This window comes from Poecilia formosa, unplaced genomic scaffold (genome assembly GCF_000485575.1).
Source record: "Poecilia formosa unplaced genomic scaffold, Poecilia_formosa-5.1.2 Scaffold287, whole genome shotgun sequence".
Taxonomy (NCBI): domain Eukaryota; kingdom Metazoa; phylum Chordata; class Actinopteri; order Cyprinodontiformes; family Poeciliidae; genus Poecilia; species Poecilia formosa.
The window spans coordinates 548,355-566,941 of record NW_006800226.1 but is presented as its reverse complement, the minus strand read 5'-3'; the positions used below and the strand labels follow the sequence as shown (position 1 = coordinate 566,941).

Below are 18,587 nucleotides of genomic sequence, written 5' to 3'. Positions count from 1 at the left end.
CATTTATTTAAAGAATTGTATCACTTTGTGAAACATATTCACAAAGATGGCCTTTATTTCTGTTAATTGAGAGGAAAAGCATGACATTTAAAATTAGAATATTACATCAGACCAATTTTAAAAAGAAAGATTTGTTATAAGAAAAAAAAGTGTGCCCTTAACAACAGGCACATGTAATATCTGCTTAAATGTAAATTCTTAAAAGACACTTAAAAAAAAATGTCAAATAGGCTGAACTCACAAAGAGCTTTTCTGGTTCTGACTCCAGTGCTTTACTCTAAATCCACATTCATCTAATTACACTTACAAACGCGCACACATTCATTTATAGATACACGGATTGTTGGGCAACTTGGGTTAAGTTGCATTATTTGTTATTTACAACCTGATCTCTAAAGTTCCTGCATGATTATTTTATTTGCCTTGGTCTGCCTGTGGTTGAGACGAGACATCTTATTTAGCAATACCATCGTTTCGCAATTCGGTTCTGGATTCTCGAGTGAGGAACCACAACAATGTCTGGACTACAGCACACTAAAGATCCAGCAGTGCCCCAGCCTCACAGTGACATTGTTGGACAGACAGGATACCTGTGGGAGCCATATAGGAACCCAGAGACGAAACCCAACTGGGTTCAGAGAAAGCATAAATAACCTTTCTGTGATCACAGAGGTTCAGACAGAAAGTTTGACCAGGTCCGCATTGGGATACCCAGAAATCTAGGTCAAAGCATCTCTATGACTGCTGGTTTTGTTTGCATCAAACGTATCCAAGGATGGTGATCCAATGACGGGGGGCATGGCTTTTGGCTCTTTCAGCAATATAAAGATTCCTGACAAAAGGTAAAAAATAAAATAAAAAAAATAAAGTTTCAGGACCAGACCGGTTTGAGAGTTAAAAAAAAACCCCCAACAAGGTCATATGCTGGATGTGCTAAACAAACGCATCCAATCAATGCGTGACATTAGGACAGCTTTCAGCTAAGATTAAGCTCCTCACTACTTGAGTTTTTCAAATGTATTGTTTAAACTAGAACACCTGTGAATTTATTTGAAAATATATGAATCATGTGAGGTGTGGACCACTGTAAGAATAGCTGTGTTGCTATAGCTAAATCTGGATGCTAAATAAACTAGACATGACTTAAACAGGTTTGCTGCTAACATCATGGTAACAGATTCTACAGCACACCCTCAGAGTTCTAATTAGTCTATTAACTGGTTAGGACTGTTTTGGGAACAAGAAGAGAATCAGCACAAGTATTGGGCAGGTCATCTTACTGTTATGCCTGATTAGGATTGCAAAATGTGATAACATAGTGAAGCAAAGTGGGTCAAGAACATTTAAATACAGTTAAAACAAAGAGTTTGTCACATGTACAATCTGCAAAAATTGTTCTTAAATGCACACACCATAGTTTTTAATATAAACTTAAAACCTAAAGAAAGATCATTTTAAGTGCATATTCCCTTATCAGTAAATCTTAAAGGAAGCTATGCCGTTGACCTTAAAATAGGTCATCTTTGTTATTGTGTTTTATTTTATTGCTCCACCTCAACTGGAGACAACATTTATACAATATTACTCTTGTAAGAGTCTTGAAAAAGATAATCTTAGTTGTAAGTAAAATTTGTCGTAGGCTTTTTAATAGGAAATTTTGTTCTGGTAGCAGCATTTTATTGCTATCTCTAGCTATATCTGACTGTTATGTTGCAACCTTAACGGCAGCGCTGAATTACTTACCTTAGATTTTTTTTCTTTAAAAAGCAAAATCATTCATGGCTGCTGCATTGCAAAACTGATCTAAAAAGAAAAACACATTTTCTTGTTTTTCAAAGCCACATGGGACCAATCATTCTTTGTATATCTAGTCATTTGCATAATTGTGGGTCTGTTCACTTCCTGGCTGTCCAGGGTTATAAAAGACAGGAGGTTGTCCTCAAGGTAGTAGGGTTGAAAGTTGATTGCAAAGAGAGGCCCTTTCTCATTCTTTTGTTCTTTTTTGAAGGCTTTTCGAAGAGAAATCTAAATTTATCATGTTATTCAATGAGGAAATGATAAGGAAAATGCTCCCTAGGGTAAGTTCTTTTTCAGTTTAACTAATAGCCATGAGCAATTTTTTTTTTCAGTTTTAAAACCATTGTCATAGCTTTGCTCTGTTGTATCTATTTTAAAGGCATATCTGCGAAAACATGTGGCTCATCAAATTTACGTCTCCATGTCTTACTTCAAAAACCTCATGCCTGTGGTGGATGAGTACGGTATGCGACAAAATAGCGACTCAAATTGTTTTGTCAGTCTTAACACTATGAATCTATACAACAGAAGATATTATAATTTCATCTGATATTACGTTTATCTGATATTTGGTTTACTTTGTACAGTGTACAAAGATGGAACCACAAAAAGCTTGATGAGCCTTACGGGAACCATTCCTGTGGTGTTTTCAGGTAACTCAGTTTGTACTTTGAACCATGTGAAACAGATAACCTTATTATTGTTGCTTGACCAACAGTGAAAGACCATAAAGAAGTGCACTTTTCTGTTGCCTGAGTTATATTTATAACATTTCCTCTGTTTTTATGTAAGGCAAGACCTACAACATCCCCATATGTGTTTGGTTTGAGCCAAACTACCCCAATTCTCCACCAATGTGTTATGTGAAGCCCACACGTGAAATGATTATTGTCAAAGGAAAGTACATATCCAGTGATGGCGAGGTCACAATACCTTACTTGAAAGATTGGAGGAAGGTAAAAAAAAAAAGAAGTTATTTTTAATTGACTAAACTATGACTTCAGTTAAGCAAATCTATATTTTTAGGTTATTGTTTCTGGGTAGTGAAATTCACACTTCACCAAGATGTTTTTCTTTCCTCTGCCAGGGTCAATGTGACTTATCTAGCCTACTGCAGGTAATGGCTATCTTGTTTGGAGAGGTTCCTCCATTAGCAATGCGTCCCAATCCAGAACCTGAGCAAGCCTCATGTAAGTAACACACCAATAGCTTTGAGTTAAATACCAGCTGTCTTTCCGATTCTGGCACTGGCCAACAATGATCTTTCCTCTTTGAAATCATAACTGTGTGTTTGACATGTTATTTACTGTAAGCTGTTGTTTTATTTAGGTTGGCTGCAGTTCCACAAAGAAGCAGATGGGAGATATTGCATGTCTTTACCCAGAGGAGATGGCCAACCTTTCCAGCATGAAAATGAAACCAATTGTTAGTGTTTTTGTGTATATTTTTACAATTTGTCTAAAAAAAAAAAAACATGGTGTTTTACTCTATGAAAAGATAGGCTTAAAACGCATAAACCGCCCACTAACTGAAAATCAAAACCAAAACAGCACAATGTACATTGTTGTCTGCTAAAAGTTTACATATAAACATTAGGACAGTCTTTAGCTAGGTTTTGTGGAAATGACTTGTCTGTCAGTCTTCTAGTTTCTTCTATCCACCATTTTCACACTGCCTTGAATTACTTTACAACCAGCCTATAAAAAAACCTTGTTTGCACTGACTGGTGATTTTACATGGACCTTTGAACACAGAAGTCATATACAACCAGATACAGCTCACGCATGTAAATATTCTTATTTTAATTGCAAATATGTTTTGAGAGAATAAAAAAATAGAACTGTTCAAGCTGATAAGTTTTTTTTTTTCATCTTTTATATTGAAGTTACTTTGCTTGAAATGTTTGTAACTTTTAACCACAACTTTTTAAAGACATAATAAGAATTATTTCTTTTCTTGGTGTAAATAAAATACTTTTACAAAGAAATCACTGTTGTTACATGTGTGTCAGATAATATGGGACATAGTTCAATGAAGAATTGTTACTTGAGACAAAATGTTAAAAACAGGAAGCTTATTAAAAAAACAGTCAGAGAGAATTTATGGAACAGTTTGATTTTCCATTATTTCAGAGATGGAATAATGGAAAACAATAACGACATTTATTGTGAAAATGCCTGATAAAACCCGGGTTCTGATTTAACAACGCAAAATACAAATACTTCATTTACTGGTCTTTTAATTTTTGATCAGGTTGGTATATCAACAACAACAAATCTAGAGGAGAAATATCCAAAGAAAGGTTGTGTTAGCTTGGCTGCCTAGGTAACCTCAAATATCTTCATTAATTTAGATTTCTAAACTTGAAAAAAACTTTAAATGGAAAAGAGGATAAACATTGCCAAGTTAAAATATGGGTTCTACCAAGGAAGTTGGAATGAATAAATGATCAGAGGTGCTTTGGTTTAAGGGTGTGTACCCTCAACTCACTTATCACAGTTTTCTTTTAGTTCCCAAGACTGAACTAATTATTTTTCACTGAATTCATGAAATGAAATCAGACTTGTAAAGAGCTTTTTGGGACCTTCAAAGACACTTTACAATGAAATCTGTTATTTCCATTCACTCACACATTCATACGCTAATGATGGCAAGCTACTGGATTAGGATACATCATATTAAAAGTGGAAGACATTCTGAAATGATCACCATTTTCACAGGGATTTAGACTACACTCATTTAATAATTCTTAAAACTATTCATTTTAGTGAGTATGGAGAAAAACTAGGTATGGCATTTCTTATTGTTTGTGCTCTTTTTTTTATAACATGCACATTTTTATTTTTGTTATTTTTATTTCTACAAATATTTTCTTTGTGATACATTTTACCACTTATAACCCTATATTTTGGCCAGCATGTTACTTGGATTTTGAAATTCAGACTTGTTTTTGGTTTTGCTGATCACTTATTTACAGTCAACTAAATTTCATTTCATTTTATGAATGAAAATCATTTTTATTTTATTTCATTTTCTTTTAATTCTAGCAACTTAATAGGTATTTTTACACAGTCAAAATTTAGAGTGAAAAATTTGTATTGAAGTTAACCTTTTTTTGTATTGAAGTTAACCTACGGCAAGCTAATTACGGAAAAAAGACGTCACCATTAACGACAACACCTTACGTCACAGACCGGAAATAGTTGAGAAGACACCCGGACATTTCTTTTGTACACCGTCGGAATCTAGTTTTGTATAATTTTCTAGAACTCCCAATTTGCTGTTTCAGCTTTTCATACTGGTTATTAAGTGGACTATTATTAAAGCTGTAACTCAGAAATATTGCTTAAACTGACCTGGAATATTTTTAAGGAAACGCGAGGGCTGTCTGTAGTCGTCTCTGGGCTAGGCTACTATTAGCCTAGCATTTAACTCTTGCTAGCTAATAACTTCAGTTTATGTTGCTTGTCAGAGCAGCTGGGATAAAATATCAACTGTTCAGACTCCAATTATTATTAAGAGCGATTTAAATACACGTCAAGAAATATGGCGGTTGTCAACGAAAGCGCTCTGAAGAAAATGCTGAAGGTAGGCTTTGCCCTCAACGGCTATGGGTTACGTTAGCTAGATATGACCATGACCTAATGTAAATAGGCTAATATTCCGCGGAATTACGGTCCAGGAAACACCTTTTTTTTGTTACAATGTAAGGTTTTACTTTACAGGTACAATGATGTGATCCATTTTGTCGAGATATCTCACGCTAATGCGAGTTGTACTTCTAAAAATATATTTAGCCGCACGTTATACGTCAACTGCAATTTTCAGATTGTGACATGATCATATTCTTTATTTATTAACGTCCCACCTTACAGAATGAACTTTGGTACCTTTAATAATAAAAATAAAAATATGTCTCTAAGTAATGCTTGAGGAAAATCTACAATGTTGAACTAATCCAACATAGTTTGCTTGATGTTTCATAGCTTTGATATAGGTGCTAATAACTTTAAGGCAGTGTATTGTTTTGCCATCACAAAATGAACAAATAATCTCGCATTTTGATCATTGCATAAATGTTTCAGCTTCGTCATGAGTGTCATCTACTTTTATGTAGAGGTAAAAATATAATCACAATTTTAAATTGGTATGTATAAATCTTAATCTACAGTTTCGCTGTAGTTTTCACAGTGAGTTGTATCTCATATGCTATTGAACAAAATTAAAGATAACCAGATATTGTCTTTTATCAGCCATCAGCAAAGCAACACGATAATTCTTAGACTCAATTTTGTCAATGGGCAGAAATTTTAACTGAACTAAGCCGTACTCGTATTCTTCACGTTCATTTCACCGCCTTTCTTTTTGTTGTTCAGCAATATAAATACAGAGATCTGACTGTTCGGGAGATTACCAACGTCATCTCCCAATACAAGGACCTGAAGCCGGTTATGGATGCTTATGGTACATTAACTTATACCTACTTCTCTATTTTTATCAGCTTGGTCGATTTTTACCCTGCATGCTCATATGAGGATTTGCATCTTCTTGTGTTCTAGTGTTTAATGACGGTTCATCGAGAGACCTAATGAGCTTGACTGGGACTGTCCCTGTGAGTTATAGAGGTAAAATAATTTTTCCTCGCTTGATGATGATGATAAAAAAAAACTGCAAAAGAATATGCAGCATAATTGTACATTAAGTTTACACAACATTCCACCTGCAATTAATAAACAGCACAAAGTCGCTGGTTGTAGGCGAGAGGACAATATCCACGAACTAACCCCTTTAATTTAATGGTACACTTTGTTTTACTTTTCTCTAGGCAATGTCTACAACATCCCAGTGTGTTTGTGGCTGCTGGACACATATCCATATAACCCTCCTATATGTTTTGTAAAACCAACTAGTACCATGATGATTAAGACGGGCAAGCACATTGATGCCAATGGCAAAATTTACCTCCCTTATCTACATGAGTGGAAACATGTAAGTATGGTGTTAACGGTCAATATAATAAAACAATTACAATTATATTTTTTAGATATCTGTAGTTCTGGTTCTGTTTGTACCTGACCTGAAGAGGCGTGTGTGAAAGCTTTGAGAATATTTAGGGCTGAATGCTCAAACCACATAACATATTAGTAGCTAGTAGGGCTGGGTGATGTGACTTAAAAGTGAAATCTACTACATTTTTACACCAAATCTGATTTCCAGTTTTAATTGATTGAAAATATTTTCAATAATTTATGTCAATAGTCTCCTCTGGGAGTTGGCCTGAATTCAAAGTCAAAATAATGAATTGCATTTATTACAAACATTACAAGACGTAACACATGTTTGCAAAAGAATATGGTAGGCCCTGGATGGACCGATATCACTGCACATGCTCTCCTGCCACACCGGAGACTGAAATTACAAGCACCACTTCAGCCAAAGTTTGAAATCAGGAATTTCAAACTTGGCAGCCAGGCCCTGCAGTGCAAAGAGCCCTGTTGTGAACCACTTAATTGTAGTATTTTAGGGTTTTCTCCACCACATCCAGATTAGAAAGAAAACTAAAACAAAATTCTAACTTGTTTTTGTCCTAGTTCATAAAACTAATCTCTGTGTGCTTTACAGCCTCAGTCAGACCTGTATGGCCTGATTCAGGTGATGATTGTCGTGTTTGGAGAGGAGCCGCCTGTGTTTTCCCGTCCCACCACACAACCCCCCTTCCCAAGCTTTCAAGCAGCTGGACCCCCGAACTGTAAGTGAACTAAAGTTTCATCGTAGTAACTATCAGTATAACTAAAAGGTTTTTTTTATATTTTTGCCACATCAATTATGTCAGTGACAATATGATTTATTTTAGACACATTTTGTTATAAGAAGGATTACTTTTTGGGACCACATAGTAAATATTCTTTATGGTAACAAAGATGAAATAATACGTGATTTTTAGAGGATATATGCTATTAAATACATCACTTATTTATTTAAGTCTGGTTTAAGAAAGTTGTAAGAATATTGTTCAAATACTATTCAAAGTCCAAAACGTACAAAGTCTTATAATTTACAGCTGGTAAAAGGTTATTTTTAGCAGTCCTTCTAATTAAGTTGGCTTTGCATCAAAATTTCTAGTCATCTTTTGTCTTTCTCTTTCCTGCCATCATATTTCATGCAATGCATTTATTACCTTGAGCACCAGGGGGTGCTCACATACCATGGTAGCTCTTCAGGACTTAAGCTAAATCTTCCCTGGAGTTACAGTTTTTTAACTATTTCATCCTCAAAAATATATTTTTTAATTACTCTGAAATACCTTTTGTCTTCCTCAGCGTCATATATGCCTGGAATGCCTGCAGTCTCACCCTATGGGCAAAACCCCAATCCAGGGTAAGATGTTTCTACATTGTCAAAGCCTGCATAATGTGTTTTCTGACAACTAAGTGTCATGGTGTTTACTTTGTGTTGTTTTTATTCATCGGATTGTCAGACAGGTGTTTTTATTATTGGTTACGTTTGTAACCAATACATACCTCTAGATAAATACTCACATGAAGACCTAATAAGACCAGGGTTCAAGTTTACACAGGGACAGTAGAGCTCATCTTGGGTAAACTTGGTCCAGAATCTCCCTAGTTACCCAGTTCTGAAGGAGCAGGACGCTGGTCCTAGTGACCCAGTGATCTGGTTTAACTAGGTCAAGGGTTCTTATGGTTACCAAGTTCTGGATCAAGAAAGTTCAGTCCAAGTGTACCAAGGGTTAATGGGTTAATTATTTTGTTAACTTAGTCTATGCTCACCCAAATTACTCATGGAGATTTTGATCCAAGTTGATCCTTTTCAGTTGACTTGGTAACCTAGATCAAAAGTTACTCTGGATCTCTGGTTCTGGAATAAGGGAGTTTGGAGCACTGTCAACTGATTAGTCATTATGTTAAACAGAAATGACCTTATTTTTTTATCTTAGAAGGACACAGTAGAGCATTATTATGGCAAAACAGTTTAAAATAAAACATGTGAGCAAAAGAATAAAATAAAAATAAGCTAGAGTTTGCTTCTTGTGTTTTTATCTTTAAAGTTTTGTTTTTAAATGGAAAAATATAAAGAACTGTCATTTTAATAATGCAACTCTTTTCAGAGGTTACCCAGCTTACCAGTACCCTCCTGGGAACTCTTATCCAGCCACAGCTGGACCTGGACACTATCCAACTCAGACTCCAGTCTCCACAGTGGGTATGTATTAGATGTAGCCTTTTTATGCTTCAGGTAAATCTCTTCTTGTACGTGCATCTATGATAGCTTGAACAGAGTTTTTCCAAAATTTGTGCTAATATTGGGGGAAATATGCAGATTCACAAACCGTAATCATCTGCACTTCATCTGGTTCTTAATTTACTTTAAAACACAGCATCTCAAGTCATGGAATATCTTAAATTTATCCATAAAGTTCTTTAAATCTCCATGTTCCTCATCCAACCCTAAATGAGGACCCTTGACCTTTTTACTTACACTCTCTCACCCTCCTGGTGACTTCAGTGGTATGCCGAGTGGCTTCTGAAAGGCCACAGCTGTAACTGGAGTGGAGCGTATTAAAGGCCAAAGTGCTGGATGGTCTCTCCCTGCCCCCCAACAGACTGTCTCAACACACACAGAATATCTTAAACAAAGACGGTTCTACAGTGGTGAATTCTGCTCCTTCAGCAGCATGCAGGAAGAACTTTAGGCAACTCCTTTAGTGATGGAAAAAGCTGGTTTTGCCTGCCATAAAAGTCAACAGACATTAATGATGCTGACTTCAGACCTAAGTGTCTCTTGGCTTTAGAGAAATCTGTTACATTTACAACAGATTTGTTTACTTCTAAACTAGTCTGTCCAAGTAATGTTAATATAATAATGGAAAAGATAAAACATATATAAATATTATACTCATAATGGTGTTAAATATACATTCTTTCAGTCTTATTAAAACACTACAATAACTACCAATTTCAAAGTGGAGAGGTCCAAGCTTAACATGCTGGTATGGTGCAGTTATGTTTTACCACACTGTATCACAGAGTATTTTCAATCCGTGTTTCCTAAGGGCCAACCAGGGACGGCACCATTGGCGAAGACACCATTCGCGCGTCTCTGATTTCAGCCGTAAGTGACAAACTTCGCTGGAGAATGAAAGAAGAAATGGACAGAGCTCAAGCAGAGCTGGATGCCCTGAAGCGAACAGAGGAAGATCTAAAGAAAGGGCATCAGAAGCTGGAGGAGATGATCTCCAGACTTGACCAGGAAGTGGTAAGATACTTTGTCTGTTGTACTTCTTCTCTTTTATTCCTCCTTTAAGGTTTTATTGTCCTCCAATTTTGTTGCTTCCAACAGACTGATGTTGACAGGAACATTGAGCTGCTGAAGAAGAAGGATGAGGAATTAACCGAAGCCTTGGAGAAAATGGAGAACCAATCAGAGAACAATGATATAGATGATGTCATTGTGCCCACAGCTCCTCTGTACAAGCAGATTCTGAATCTGTATGCAGAAGAAAATGCAATTGAAGATACAATCTTCTACCTGGGAGAGGCCCTGCGCAGAGGTGTCATAGATCTGGAGGTTTTCCTCAAGGTAGCTCAGTGAAGAGCATCCCTGGTATCTGCTGACCTTTGTTCTCTGCAGTGGTTTCCACATTCACTATTGTTTTCTTCTCTTGCAGCATGTACGCCTTCTGTCCAGGAAACAGTTCCAGCTTCGAGCTCTAATGCAGAAAGCTCGTAAGACTGCTGGCCTAAGTGACCTGTACTGACCCACAATGACCGCTCGGAAACATGCGTATATTCACACTCCTACTCTTCTTCCTGCTGTTTATTTCCTTTCTACAGTCTTCTTGTATACCAACCAGCTGCCTCTTTTTAACAAAAAAAATGAGAAAAAGCATTTATGAAGAATTCTGTAATGTCTGACTGTGGCCTCTTTTATATTTGGCACCATGGTAGGTCACAAACACAATCCAGATGATCAGCAATTACTTTGATTTCATAAAAAAAAAAAAAAACCTGGTATTTTTGTGAATTTCATTGTGTGGTTGATTTAGGAAGCTGCTTGACACACATGAGAGACTGGTGTAATATGAGTTGAAGCCTGTGTGTACAGTGCATGCAGCTTCCTTGACAGCAATGTCGATGCTGCAGTTGCCATTGGTTTCCACTAAGGCTGGTGATTTGCATACAGCATCCTGCACTCCATCCATTAATAAATTTGGTCAACTAGATATTTTGTCTGGTTAGCATCAGTAATATTGGGGGAAAAACCTGCTTGAACAGGTTTTAGAGTTCTGTTCCTTTTCCCACATGAATATTTGTCCTAAACCAGAAACACCCACAGAGGATCCCCTAAATGACATGGGCCTGGCCTCAGGTTTTATGCTATGGAAGTTGTGGGTTATATTTTGTAATCTTGGAATTATAGAGATCATTTTTTACACAGTGAAGATCGTAACCTACATGGACTTTCTGTCACATATGGGTCAGTTACTGAGCTTCAGTTTTTGCTTCACTCTGATCCTCTACATTTTCCCCTTCTGATAGTCCAAAGGTTTTAGATTATGTCTCACAAACCCAGGCTTACACATCAGTTTGAGTGCATTGAAAAGTCATTTAAGTTAAGTAGTTGTTTCACCTTGTACAGCCTTGGCATTTGTAATATTAAGGTATTCTCTTTATGTTTGCTTTCCACTTATGCTCAGACCTGCTGAGAGCATTTGGTTTTCACTAAAATGTTGTGAATAACATTGAGGGCTAAAGGGTACAAAAAGAACTATTAAACTAATCAATATATTAAGTTATGTAAAGTTTTGTCTTTTAAATTAGCCTTTTACTAAATGCACTTTGAATTGTATCATAGAATCTTATTTTTCTTGTTTTCAATTCAACCATAGACCACCTGTTCTTTTATATCTGTAGATTTATGTAAAGCATTAAAAATTAAAGTTGATTTAATGAATTGTCTGAATTTATTATGCAGTAACGTTTATAAACTAACAAACTTTTGGAAGTCGGTTCTTATTCATAGATAAAAGAAACGTGAAAAGTACTGGAAAGCGGTAGTTATGGAAGACATAGCTCTTCCCTTAAACATCCACAAAACCGTTTTACACAAACAAGGTCCAGTGCTTTGAGTTTGCTAGTTGGGTCTGGTTTGGCACCACTGATTTTGTGACTTTAAATAATATGAACAGACAAAAAGGACCTGATCCCATTTGTCAGCATCCTTTGACATTTAAATATGCCACATAGTGATGCGTCACCAGCTGGAAATAAATAAAAGACAGACATCTGTTAATATTCTGGCATGTTTACTTGATGTTGCAGCAAATAAAAATATCCAGCTGCCATGACAGAAACAGTTTCTCTTTAAGTGATACAGTATATCTGAACGCAGCAGCATTTAATGTATTTTCTGCATTACAGCCTTGGATAATAATATAGTCTATATTTGGAGTTAAATATAAAACCTCTGGGCATTTCTGTGGGCAAACAATCTCAGAACTGTAGATATTTTTTTTTTACCTCATCTAAAGGTAAATATGCTGGCTGACTAGTCTCCACTGGCTCTCTGGGTAAATTAGCTCTGTTCCACCAGTAATCTCACCTACATGTCAGTGCATTTGTGGTTAGGTTTGCTTCAGTGGACTGCATATTTTTTTAAATAATAAAGGTTCTTTGGTATCACAGGATTTTGGCCCCGTGATAAACAATATGTGGCAGTGTTGTCATGACAATAAGTTGGTAATGGTCACTCCTTATAGAGAATGGAATGTCTCTGTTACGCTTACAAAACAGAGATTACCAAGTGGAAAAATTTGACTAGTTACAACCACAGAATTAACAAATACAGTGCACAGAGAACGCAGCAAAAAACACCAACCGACAGTACACAAATTACATCCAATGGTCTGAAGTTCTTGTAGTAGAGAGTAGTAAACAGATATCCACTCTACTCAAAACAGATTGACCTTAAATACAGGGGGTAAACGTTTCTTGGCCACAGATGGACGAGGACAGGTGGGGGGGGGCAGGGGTTGGAAAAGCAAAATGACAGTGTGCGAGCATATAAGTGTTACACCCATCTTTGAATGACTTAGCTATAGACACTTTGACTTTTATTATATTCAGAAGTCTTGTTGCTCTGGGAAAGAAACGAGAGGTAAAGTAGGAGGGGGATCAACCGCAGAGTATTTGCTGGGATTTTTCAGGAGTGTTTAAGGTTTTAAAGGAGAGCTCTTCACAGAGTGAGCTCCTTCTGCACGCCCCACAGGGTCTCGGCGCTCTTCACCAGCTGCGTCTCCTCCTCGGGTTTCAGCGTCATGTGAATGACATCGGTCAGGCCACTGTTGCCCAGAACACACGGGATGCTCAGGAAAACCTCATCCTTCACACCATGCATTCCCTATCCAAGGGAAAGTAGAAGGAAATCGGCCGTTAGAACAACTCCATTTTACAGACAATGGAAATGCACTTCTTGGTTTTATTCGTACCTGGACAAGTGTGGACACGGGGTGAACTTTGTGCAGGTTCTTCATAATGCTCTCCACTAAATCAGCCACAGACATGCCAATAGCCCAGGAGGTGTAGCCCTTCAGCTTGATGACCTCATAGGCCCTGCAATGTTCAGAGAAGATCATTATGACAACAACTTCAAACATCCTGAACTGATCAAGATTCAGGCACTCTCATCTTCCACCTTCTTCTCATGGAAAATAAATCCCTGCATTATCACAGAAACCCAGTTTTAAAAATACAGGAATTATTAATACCACATGCTGGCTGGTCTTTCCCAATTGGTACCTCTTGTTGAGACACATTGGGAAAGTTTACCCTTCTTTGTTCAAGACTTGAGTCTTTCAATACATCTGATACCTTGACATTTATGCTAAGGTAACCTATTGTGTTCTACATGGCTACTCCAAGATAAGTCACATTCGGTGGCTGACAAAATAATGGCACAATGTCAAATAGAGCTATTGAGTAAACTTTTGCATCATGGAGCAGCCAGAAAAGTAGCACTGCAAAGTCATGAAACGCAATATAGATTGTTGGGCCTTCATAGTTTGGTTAAATTGATTTATTAGCTACTTTTAATTTAAAGGTTTAAGCTGGCACCAATCTTTACCATTACATTATGCAAAAACAATTTCAATCCAATGAATAACAGTCAGTGAGTAGGACTGCATCACACTTACCCATCAACCACCTTCTTATGCACGTCCTTCCAGTTCTCGCCGTCACCATCTGCACCCATATTTGGGTTGAGGTTTTGCAGAGAAACTCCAGCAATATTCACACCACTCCACACAGCCACTGTGGAAGCAACATTTAGATTGTTACATTCTGGCAGATATGTCCTAACACACAGTAAAGATGTATAAAGACAAAAGGGTCAATGCGCCTTAAACTGTCTCACAGTCCAACACTACAATTACAAGCTTGAACGCAACTTATTGTGGCCTTTTCAGAAAGGATAAACATTTTTTGTACAAATGAAAACATTTGTTTTCATTTGTACAAATGAAAACATTTGTTTTCATTTGTACAAATGAAAACATTTGTTTTCATTTGTACAAATGAAAACATTTGTTTTCATTTGTACACTTTACATCTTTGTTCACTTCCATCCCATTTCTGATATCCCAATTAAATCCAATGCCGTTGCCTTCACAAGACACCCAATTAGTAATCGGGTCTAATTGAAGATTGGTGTAACTACAGCTGTTCTTCAAAGTACTCGTGACTTTAATGGACTGAGTTGATGAGAAAATGGATGAAGCTAAATGCAGAAGAATTCTTGAAGAAAGGCCCAGTCAAAGTACAGACCTAAATGCAATTGACTAACAAGACTTGAAAAATTGCACAGACACTCTTCAGTCAATATGACTGATCTTGAGCTATATTCTTGAAAAAGGCCTGGCAAAATTTCAGTCTTAACCTGAAAATCTGGTAGAGATACTCCAAAATACTTGAAACTGTAATGCACAGTTCAAATTTGCATTTCTCCTAAATTGTGAAAACCATGCGTCCCTTTCCTTCCACTTTATAATTATGTGCCCCAGGTTTGTTTTCTACAACATAAGATCCGATCACACTGGTTGTTGATGACATAAAGCTGTTAAAATGTAAAATTGTTCAATAGGCGCTGTTAGTGTGTATGTCAATGTCTGACCTCAAGATGGATGTGTTAAAAAAAAAAAACAACAAAAAAAAAAACTAGAGGTGACTTAGAAGATGATTTATTTTTAGAAAGACTTGCATACCACTCGAGTCTCCATGCTCTCCGATGATCCAGCCGTGGCAGCTTGCAGGGTGAAGGTGGAACTTCTCTCCCATGAGGTGGCGGAAACGGGCGCTGTCCAGGTTGGTGCCAGAGCCAATGACGCGGTGACGTGGGAAACCACTCAGCTTCCATGCCACGTAGGTCAGGATGTCGACTGCAAAAGTACAAAATGCGTGATAAGCACATAAGCCAGTATTTTTTCCCCACCCCCCCCAGAGAGGATATACACCTAATCTCATGATCATCTGACTAACCTGGGTTTGAGACCACCAGCAGGATGCAGTTGGGGCTGTATTTCACAATGTTGGGGATGATGAATTTGAAAATGTTAACGTTGCGCTGCACCAGATTAAGGCGGCTCTCGCCCTCCTGCTGGCGGGCCCCGGCAGTCACCACCACCACCTTGGAGTTGGCGGTCACGCTGTAGTCTGACAAAATGACAGAAAGGGCATGACGTGGTTTGTTAAGAGCTCTCCTGGCAGACTTAATGTTAACGTCTCACACCTTTGTCGGCCACAATCTTGTGCGTCTTGAGGAAGAGGGCGCCGTGCTGCAGGTCCATGGCTTCACCCTTCAACTTGTCCTCCATCACGTCAACCAGGGCCAGCTCATCACACAGATCCTGAGTTTACACATGCGGGTCAAACTTTTGTTCTGTCACAGCTTGCAAAGAGCTTGCTCAAATTGACCAATTCGTGACAGCCAGTATCATTGTTTGTGTGTTGTTCATAAACTTCAGATATTTTTCCACATCTAGCTACGCTACAGTCACGATCCTCACTGAAACCTAATTTTAGCTTTCCTATTGTCACTCTACCAGCTTCAAAGACCATGCAATCAATAGTTCTCCTGTCGTCCATTTCATATTTACACTACATAAGCTGTGGATGTCTGCAGCGTTACGTACAAAATACACATGTATTTAGTATTATCAAGACAAAGGGGACTAAATAGAAATGCACACCACACTTTTCAGATTTTCAAATTACATTGAAATGGAGGACTAATGACAGGCTTTTTCTGTCATCCACCATCTCCTCGCTGTGTGCTCTGTTGTAAGAGAATACTGATGAAATGAAATGCCTCTGCAGCTACAAATGCCACAAAATGTTGTACCACACCAGTTCTAGTTTTCAGCCTGCACCAATTTATGACAGTATTTTCTTTACAGTCCAAGCTGCTATATTCTTGGTTTGTTTCTAACTCTCTGCGTTTGCAAAACTCCTATAAAACTTGATCTGGAGCCGCTCATACACACCTTGAGCAGTATGCTGATGGCGGATGCCATGCCCACCATGCCGACTCCGACCACCGTCACCTTGTTCCGGCAGCCAATTGGCTCCTCCTTCATCACATGGCTGATGAGCTTTTCCTGAGTGGACATCTGTGGAAATAAATTACACATGGGGAAGGAAGTTGGCAGATGAAAAGCAGCCAAACCACTAGTGTTAGAGTCTGGTGGAGTTACACCACAGAATACGTGACTTATTTCACATCCCCTCCCCAGCAGGCTGAGTGAAACCAGGATTTCATTATTAGGTCATCACAACTGCCATTTCTGTAACCACAAACCCCCTCGTGTCTCATCCCCACACAATGATGCAGATGGGGCTCTTCAGAGCCTCTGTTCTCCTCAGTGATCGCCAATGCCCAGGGAACCTACTGCAGCAGGGACCATCCCCTCCCCACGTCACACACGGCCTCTTGCTTCCTGGTTGGGCAGGCATGGCTGAGCGTTGCCACTGGCAGACGTTTACGTCACCGTCGTGACAAGGCTGGTTTTCCGCTGTAGTATGAAGGCAAGCGCGTAGTGGGGGCTCCTGACAGGCTCCCCTCCTGCTGAGGGTTTTTAGTTCTAGGTGTTGTGACTCTTCACATTACTGAACGCTGCAATAAGCATCATGGATGCATTTTAATTATTATTCTATCAGTGTTTCCTCAAATGAGAGGTCTTGCCCCTCAGGAGGAGACTCTTTGGGGGTTACAGGATTACTCTGCATGTGCCATACTGGGTGGAGGTCAGAATGGCTCGAATTTACCCTGCAGGGGGCAGCATTTAAATGAGAATTAGTTAGATGGTAAGAAAATTAGGAAAAAATGCCAAAAAAGAAAATAAAAGAAAAAAAGATAGTCAATGTATGTTTTATGTACATTTCATTAAGTCCTTTTAAGTATGGTGATCTTGATGGATATTTAGCATCACACCTGCAGACATGTCTCCCTCATCAAGCTGCTTGATGATTAGTACATGTTGAGCTCTTCAGGTTTTCACACAAACCGAAGCAACTGTGAAGGTCCGTCTTCGTTGTAATGGAGAAAATTCACATCCAGGAGCAATTTTAGTCAAGCTTTTCTTTTTAGAAGAATCAGTCTAATATGACCAAGAATCATGCCAGGATGCTGTAGTCACCTCTATATGAACACAGAGGGCGTACCCACTGCGTAAATCACAACAGCCAGCTGCAGCCATCAAGACATGACAAAACCACTATATCGTCTTATAGTGGTTTCATTTGTAGGAGAAGCACCGGGAAATAGTGGAGCTGCGGCATCAGCAAAATGACGCCCAAACCTTCCGATCATCAGGTTGTTAAAAAAAATAAATAAATTGCAACAAATGATACCCAAATTGGCAGTGAATAATAAACAGTATGTTTCTCTGAATCGTTTGTCAATTTTAAATCGCCTTACCTTTACGGTTTAAGTTAATCAGGTGAGAACACGAGGTGGAATGTCACGGCTCCTTCTCTCTTTCCGCACAAGTGCAGCTGCTCTTACGGTAAGGCTGTGAGTATTTAAAGGCAGCCACCGTTTGGGGGCGGTGGCAGGCGCGCTGATGATGATGATTAAGAGGACGTCGGGTAGGATGATGATGCTGCGGCCGTCTGGCGTGTGGAGAGTCACGTTTGCTGCAGGATGCGCCACAGATCGGGGCAACTATGGAAAGATGGTCGTTTTGGAAAAAAAGGAAAGAAAAAAAAAACATTTGCAATTATATCATGATTTGATTCATGAAAAGACTAAAATTGAAAAGAAAAAAAGCAAATTACACCTTTCTCACGTAGCCTATGTATTTGGCGGAAACACTGAGCTGGTGAACATGACGTGAATTTCCTGCCACGAGTTTGTGACTCATTCCGCTTGGGTACGGGCACAATTTTGTAATATTTTGTGTATGTATTTTAGCTATGCAGAAAAAAAAACTCTTATAAACGTCTTTAAATTGCATGTGAATTAACATTTATTCAAAGTTGATATGAAGCCAATTTAAGCATGTTTAGATTGTTTTTCTTGTAATAACAGCATTTTTGCGCCATCTTGTGTCCATTCGAAATTAATGCAAGACCATGTTTAATTTTTTTTGTAGCCAAGAAGAGCTTTATTCAACCTCTTCAGTATACATTCAACTTTACGTCTCAAAAGAAAGTCAGCCCGAGTAATACCACATTTGATTTTGTAATTTGTAATTACAAAATCATTGTAATATATAT

The 18,587-nt window shown here is 38.1% G+C and overlaps 3 protein-coding genes across 3 annotated transcripts; 2 read left to right on the top strand and 1 right to left on the bottom strand.

The window, feature by feature from the left end:
* Positions 1-1,903: 1,903 nt before the first annotated feature.
* Positions 1,904-3,643, top strand: LOC103151611 (tumor susceptibility gene 101 protein-like). Its single transcript, XM_007571773.1, has 6 exons — positions 1,904-2,078; positions 2,177-2,261; positions 2,385-2,450; positions 2,590-2,753; positions 2,885-2,987; positions 3,127-3,643. The coding sequence occupies exons 1-6, from the start codon at positions 2,037-2,039 to the stop codon at positions 3,225-3,227; spliced, it is 561 nt and encodes a 186-aa protein (XP_007571835.1). The 5' UTR covers positions 1,904-2,036; the 3' UTR covers positions 3,228-3,643.
* Positions 3,644-4,975: 1,332 nt separating this feature from the next.
* LOC103151610 (tumor susceptibility gene 101 protein-like) lies at positions 4,976-12,692 on the top strand. The gene is made up of 10 exons (XM_007571771.2): positions 4,976-5,385; positions 6,174-6,261; positions 6,357-6,422; positions 6,623-6,786; positions 7,420-7,546; positions 8,118-8,175; positions 8,924-9,018; positions 9,869-10,071; positions 10,156-10,395; positions 10,484-12,692. Exons 1-10 carry the CDS (start codon positions 5,344-5,346, stop codon positions 10,571-10,573), a joined length of 1,173 nt encoding a protein of 390 aa, XP_007571833.1. The 5' UTR covers positions 4,976-5,343; the 3' UTR covers positions 10,574-12,692.
* Positions 12,302-17,906, bottom strand: LOC103151609 (L-lactate dehydrogenase A chain-like). Its single transcript, XM_007571770.2, has 8 exons — positions 17,788-17,906; positions 16,355-16,480; positions 15,601-15,718; positions 15,351-15,524; positions 15,077-15,250; positions 14,009-14,126; positions 13,304-13,427; positions 12,302-13,215 (listed from the first exon to the last, which is right to left on the bottom strand). The coding sequence occupies exons 2-8, from the start codon at positions 16,478-16,480 to the stop codon at positions 13,051-13,053; spliced, it is 999 nt and encodes a 332-aa protein (XP_007571832.1). The 5' UTR covers positions 17,788-17,906; the 3' UTR covers positions 12,302-13,050.
* Between the last annotated feature and the right edge of the window lie 681 nt (positions 17,907-18,587).

Bases quoted from the DNA above. Each gene is read 5' to 3' on its own strand.
- LOC103151611 (XM_007571773.1), top strand. From the start codon at position 2,037: ATGTTATTCAATGAGGAAATGATAAGGAAAATGCTCCCTAGG. The intron at 2,079-2,176 runs GTAAGTTCTTTT...TCTATTTTAAAG, and splicing joins TAAGGAAAATGCTCCCTAGG to GCATATCTGCGAAAACATGT. The intron at 2,754-2,884 runs GTAAAAAAAAAA...TTCCTCTGCCAG, and splicing joins ACTTGAAAGATTGGAGGAAG to GGTCAATGTGACTTATCTAG.
- LOC103151610 (XM_007571771.2), top strand. From the start codon at position 5,344: ATGGCGGTTGTCAACGAAAGCGCTCTGAAGAAAATGCTGAAG. The intron at 7,547-8,117 runs GTAAGTGAACTA...TGTCTTCCTCAG, and splicing joins AGCAGCTGGACCCCCGAACT to CGTCATATATGCCTGGAATG. The intron at 8,176-8,923 runs GTAAGATGTTTC...AACTCTTTTCAG, and splicing joins GGGCAAAACCCCAATCCAGG to AGGTTACCCAGCTTACCAGT.
- LOC103151609 (XM_007571770.2), bottom strand. From the start codon at position 16,480: ATGTCCACTCAGGAAAAGCTCATCAGCCATGTGATGAAGGAGGAGCCA. The intron at 15,525-15,600 runs GTGTGAGACGTT...TCATTTTGTCAG, and splicing joins CAAGATTGTGGCCGACAAAG to ACTACAGCGTGACCGCCAAC. The intron at 13,428-14,008 runs GTAAGTGTGATG...TGAACATTGCAG, and splicing joins CATAAGAAGGTGGTTGATGG to GGCCTATGAGGTCATCAAGC.